This window comes from Atta cephalotes (genome assembly GCF_000143395.1).
Source record: "Atta cephalotes unplaced genomic scaffold scaffold00005, whole genome shotgun sequence".
NCBI classification, from domain to species: domain Eukaryota; kingdom Metazoa; phylum Arthropoda; class Insecta; order Hymenoptera; family Formicidae; genus Atta; species Atta cephalotes.
The window spans coordinates 5823103-5829579 of NW_012130069.1; the positions used below are offsets into that span (position 1 = coordinate 5823103).

General features: G+C 24.7%; 1 protein-coding gene across 1 annotated transcript in view; it reads left to right on the forward strand.

The window, feature by feature from the left end:
• The first annotated feature begins 4159 nt into the window (after positions 1-4159).
• Positions 4160-6477, forward strand: part of LOC105626613 (zinc finger protein 512B-like) — a 3663-nt gene continuing 1345 nt past the window's right edge. Inside the window, exons 1-3 of the mRNA XM_012207907.1 lie at positions 4160-4229; positions 5271-5509; positions 6186-6317. Coding sequence (XP_012063297.1) covers positions 4160-4229; positions 5271-5509; positions 6186-6317 — 441 coding nt within the window. The remainder of the gene's footprint in view (positions 4230-5270; positions 5510-6185; positions 6318-6477) is intronic.

A 6477-nucleotide genomic window follows, 5' to 3' on the forward strand; every position in this document is an offset into this window, starting at 1 on the left:
GTTTTTATTAAAAATTTTAAATATTAAGTATTTAAAAAGATATAAAAAATTATTTACAAAAATTATAGATGACTATTTTCTTTACTTTCAAATTATATATTCTTCTTTTTTTTTAACTATAATTAATAATGATATATTAATTATGTGTAATAACATAATATGTTTTAGTAAATAATTTGTTAATTTCATATAAAAATATTTTTTTTGCAAACTTTTGAAAGTTTTAGTATAACTTCTCGAGTATCATAGTCCTTTGTTATTGCTAAACAATAAATCACTTCCTAGATCTCTCTATAAATTCACACGTATATTCAGTCATAAATCAATATGAATAATATGGCGTTCGTGTATTGTATATTTTATGCCTTTCTCTGGCTTTTGCTGAAAAAGAAGCTTACGCAAAAATGTTGTTCTTTTGTTAAATCTTTGTTGCAACATGTTTGAAATATAAGTGAAGGTAGGAAGTAATACCTTTTCCCATACGTTCACTTCCGCATCTCCGCCTATGTACTTAAATTTCAATCTTGTTATACTGATTATATTTTAATTTAATTTTTTACGTAATTGATTTTTGTATAAATTTTACTTTTAATTAAATTAAATTAGATGATAAGTATCTTAAATTGTTTTAATTTTTAATAATTCAATTAATAGAAAATAATTTAAGTTACTTTATAAATATTAAATAATTAATTAAAAATAATTTAACATGCAAATTTATTTAAAAAAATATATTTTTATGCATTTTATTATAATTCTTTAAAAAAAGAATTTAAAATAAAAAAAATATTAAAACTAGTTTTTAAATTTTTTGTTGTACGCATTGTACAACTATAGAAATGTGCAGTTGTAGAATTAATTATGAAATTTTAACATATAGAATGGTATCAAATTTGAATAGGGCTTAGGATAAAATAAGGCTTTAGAGTGAGAAGAATAATAACCGGTTCGACACAAAAGCAAAAGTAAAATTATTTGCACGATCTTCTCTTTCTCCTCTCACTTTCAATGAAAGTCGGCAAAATTCATTCACGGAGATTGTTCGTAATAACGTATAGTTAATACATAAATCGATAATTAATGTTTATATTTTTAATAATCGCAATAACTTTGTATAAATAGATACATGGATGCATTTATCAGATTGCTCACGTAATTCGGAAATAATCAATTATTTACAGCTAACAAATTTAAATCTTTAATTTTAGAAATATTATCATCTCATTTTTCACAATAGTTATTGATTAATTTGATTTCCAAATTGTCCTTATTACTGAATTTAATTTCATATTTTTGCTGTTCCAGTGGCTTTATGATTATTCAGATAGTGGTTTCGGTTTCATGATTTTTCTCTTGCTTTTATTTTTAGCAATGTTACAGACATTGGTATTAGTGCAATCTTATATAGTATAAATAATAAGTTTATACGAGTAAATGATTTGCAATCATTGGAGAAAGTGTGCTATGTCTACTTTTTTATATTTATTAACAAAAAAAGAATAAATAAATACAAATGATTCTAAAACTGGAATAAAGCTCGTGATCATTATTAACAGAAATACATGATACTAAATAATAAATATTGATAAAATATCGGAAAAAACTTCCTAAAAATAAATCAATGTATTATTATTGAAAAACAATAAATATTCGCTGATGATTGCATCAGTTATAAGTAGTGATGGGTAAGATACTCTTAAAATTTATCTAAATATAGATACAGTTATATATACGTAAATTTATCTAAATACAGATATAGATATATATATTAAGATGTATATAGATACAGATATCAGATACTGTGAAAGTATCTTCAGATACATTTCAGATTCTCTTAAATTAATTTTATTGTAATAATGATAATGTATAAAAAAATGTATTAGTTATTAAATGAATTCATTTATTCATATAGATAATTCATAGATAGATAATCATTCATTTATTTATATAAATAATTATATAAATAATTTTATTTTTATAATTTATATAAATAAAAAAACTTATAATTATCACAAAACGATTTAGAATAAGAATTATAAGATGATATTATGCATTTTAATTTTACAAATTAAAAATGCTTCAAGCATTGTGTTTCCAGCTTAACTATACATGCGTTAGAAATTTTACAATCTAAGATCACTGGCTATGTTCAGCAGAAAAAACAGTTGTAAAATTCTTTAATATGACCGATTTGCATTTAAATCCTGTGAAAAACTAAAAGAAAAATCAATCATGTTATAGAATTTTGCAACAAAGCTGTTTTTTTTTGGAATAGGATCAATCGACAATTACGCATAAAATGGAATTATGACTATGCTAAGGAAATGTATCTGCAAAATATATCTGAAAATCAGTTCAGATGTGTGTTTTTTTTATCTAGATACAGATACTCCAGATACAAATACTCGAATTTGAATGTATCTCAGATACAGATTAGATATACAAAATGTATCTTTATACATGTATCTAGATACATGTATAGAGATACTATCCCCAACACTGGTTATAAATATATAGCACTGAAATCACTGATTCACTTTTAGAGAATAAAGGTAATCAGAGAGATAAATTATTAAAATTATTGTATTCTCTCTAAAAAACGTCGATATGAATTTAATATCTTTGGATTTAACATCATGGGTGTGTAAATTTTAAACTTGTGGTATTAAATTCACATTATGTTGATTTTTAATTTAATACCAACATAATAAAAATTGTATAGACCTCATGGAGTTAAGTTCACACCGCTTTTTAGAGTATTATAATAAATAATTGTATTATAAAGTTATTGTATTATAATAAATAATATATATAATCTACAATAAATGTGTTTTTTTATTTTTGCGAGATAATTACTTTATAAATTTAGATTATATATTTATTATACCAAATTTATTATATCAATGTCATTAAATAATTTCAATTTTTAAGTATTGGGTTGTCCGGAAAGTGCCGATGTTGAAGGAAAATTGAAACGCAGAAAATTTAAATTTTAGTATACATTAATTAAATTATATAAATTAGTCGGCACGAACTTTTCGGACAACCCAATAATAATTTTATTAAAACTGTACTAAATACAAATATATTAATATAAACATATTGAAGTAAGAAAAACATTAAAAATTGAAACATATATTCTAAAATATTTTAAGAAAATATTTTTTTAATGAAATTGTTTTAAAAAGGCATTTTTATTCTAGATTCTGTTAAAAATAAAATAAATATTTCTGTTGCGACTGATTGACAATGAACTTGTGTATTTTCTTACGAAACGAATGCCACTCTTATGTTATATTGCACGTATGCGAAATGGAAACCGGTGAATCAGGTCGCAGGCCTTCTTACTTTGTATGAACTCCGTCGCTACCTTTCGGTGATAGTCCTTTCACTCTCGTTTACATTACATTCGCTTCGCTTCTGAGAAGATATTGATCGCACGTTTTTCATATTAGTATACAACCGGAAATTGAAACATAAGTTATATGTCGAAATTATTATTTCCTATGCTTTTTTTATTGTTTGCATGAGATAATCTAACGAGAAACTGCGATCAATCAATCTGTGAATAACCTTTTTTGTTTATTATATACTAAATATAATGCATATACGTAAATGTATATTTATATATTATAATATACATATAATAGATTTATAGTAAATAAATTAAATTTTTCACATAAAACGTTATAAATCACTCTCATATAAATATATCTTATATTAAAAGGATTATATATATATATATTTTATGTATATAAATTATTTAATTTAATCTAAATTAAAATTAAGAAAAATATGCATAAAAATATTCTTAATTTGCATTTGTTTAAACATGTATCTATTAAATTTTGTATTGGAAAGGGCGTATCTCTTTGTGATCATCGTGACTCTCGATCTCTTTATTCGTGATTCATGTTAAGACCTCTTACCCTACTATATTTTCTTTCCGTCGCGCCCATTAGTTCATTATCGGTTAGGTCGTTGAACTAATTGCACGAGAAGTCTAATCGCAAAAACGAACAACCGCAAAAAACGGAGAAGAGGAGACGAGATCAATGGAGAAAGAGATCGGCTAGTCGGAAAGAGAGTGAGTGAGTGTTTTCTTCGTGGTGAACCGATTCATGGTGAAGGTCCTCGTATATAAGCCACCGTGTAGACTATGATAGTCAGTACGGAAACACCATCGGATCTTGATCCAGAACCACAAGATGACAATCATGTTGAAATTCGTAAGTTTCTACCGTGGTCAAAAATTTTAAAATCATGGAGATTTCAGAATCATCGTATTTCTTCATTTCTTCTGGATAACACGACTTTCGGATTACTGGAAATGACAGCTTTGTGATACGTGTGTTTGATAGTGATTTTGATAAATCTCTTACGAATGACATTACTTTAAAATTTTTCTCTCGAAATGCGATCACTTAAATATATATCTATATTAAAATCTATATTAAAATCTAGAAATGCAGATAACTGAAATTGAATATAAATGAAATATAAATTGTGATTTGAGTATTGAATTTGAGAATTGAGCAGCTGTAAATTTTATTAAAAATGAACGAAATTGTAATTAGAGAAAAAAATTTTAAAGTTGAAAATCTCTACTTTTGAAAGGTCATTGTATCTTTTCTATAAGATTGATTATTTTTATATATAAAAAACTTTTATATATAAAAAACCAACTGAACAAAATGGAAAATTTTCTTCTCATTTTGTAGGTCTGTCACGTGGCCAAAAATGCAAAAACATGCAAAAATTTTCGATTATAATGTAAAAGTTTAAGATTTGCCTACAAAATCGTTTATTAAAAACATTTTTAAGATTTTTTATTACTAAGCTATTGAAAATAGATTGAAAAGAGCATTTCGATAATTGTTGATAATTCCGTTAAAAATTATTATATCGTAATAAAAAACATAGATTTTTTTAAACTAAAACTTTGCTCAATGTATAATTGCCAAATTAAAAAACATTTTTTTAAACTTGTAGATATATGATACAAATGAAGCAGCGTAAGTAGTTATAAACTTTTATTTTAGTTCAATATAAAAATTAAGTATTATTTTGATATTAATATATCATCATTATGATATTCTAATAATAATTCTTTTCTATTTATTTAAAAATTCTATTTATCATAAATTTGTAACTCTATTAATTAATAAATTTTGAGATGTAAAGTATTTAAATCTTGATCGTTGAAATTTTCTATGCAATTGCTTTCGTTGCAATTGATGTGGTGTCATGTTCAATCGCTAATTTACAAGTCTGTCAGACAAGTTCGTTACGCTTTCATGATGATGATACACCTTTGCAGTTTTTACTCACGCTGGTGGCGATGACGGTCACGGCATGGCCCTCGTTCTTGGTACATGAAGGCCATGGTCTTGGAGCAGATGAGCCCAAGCTCATCTCGCAATCAGTACATTTACAAGAGGTACCGACCAAGGTGATCAAGGTTACTAAGACAGTAGCCATCAAGGTCCCTGTACCATATCCCGTTAAGGTGAGCAGTTTTCCGAGAGAAAACGAAAGCTAATTAACAATTCGAAAGTATTGATTAACTTGATGCATTTTTCAAGTTTTTATAAATTTAATCTTGTTATTTAAAAAAAATTTGAGATCGGATATTGAGATCCAAAATAACTGCAAAGATCATAATTAGATTTATAAAAACTAATACTTGACAATAAAAAAGAAACAAATAAAACAGAATATAATAAAACATTCTTTTCCGATAAATTTATATATTTATAAAAAATGAAAACGCCCAAAAATTTCATTGCTGAAATTTTCTCAAGAACATCTTTTTTTAAGAATTTTTAATATAATTAAATGCATAATTAAGTGCATTTTTTACATTTTAATGCTGAAATTATTTATACAGATTACATATATACATATGTATATTTATATAATATATATATGTATATAATATATATATAATATATATATATGTAATGTATTTTATATAATATATATGTGTGTGTGTGTATATATAATATATAATAATAATAATAATAGGTATTAGAAAAAAAAGCTAGAAAGAGAAAAATAATTTTATTTCAATTTTAGTATTATCTTAATAAAAGTACATGAAAACATTAGGAATTTTTAATTTTTCTTCTTATAGTGTAAATGTTCGCGCATGGCTGATTAATTATATTTTTTACGTTTTTTAGGTACCTCATCACATCCCATTTCCGGTGCCTGTAAAACATCCTGTAGCAATTCGAGTACCGCAGATAGTGAAAGTGCCGCAGCACGTGCCAGTTCCTATAGAGAAGCCAATTCCGGTGGAAGTGCATCAGCAGGTATTACCAATTAGAGATAAGATTAATGAGCTAATGATACAATGGTAAAATTAAAAGAATTTTTATTTTATAAAATATTTTATAATTACATTTTCTTTATATATAATAACAATAGTGTATACATATATATATATATATATATATATATATATATATATAT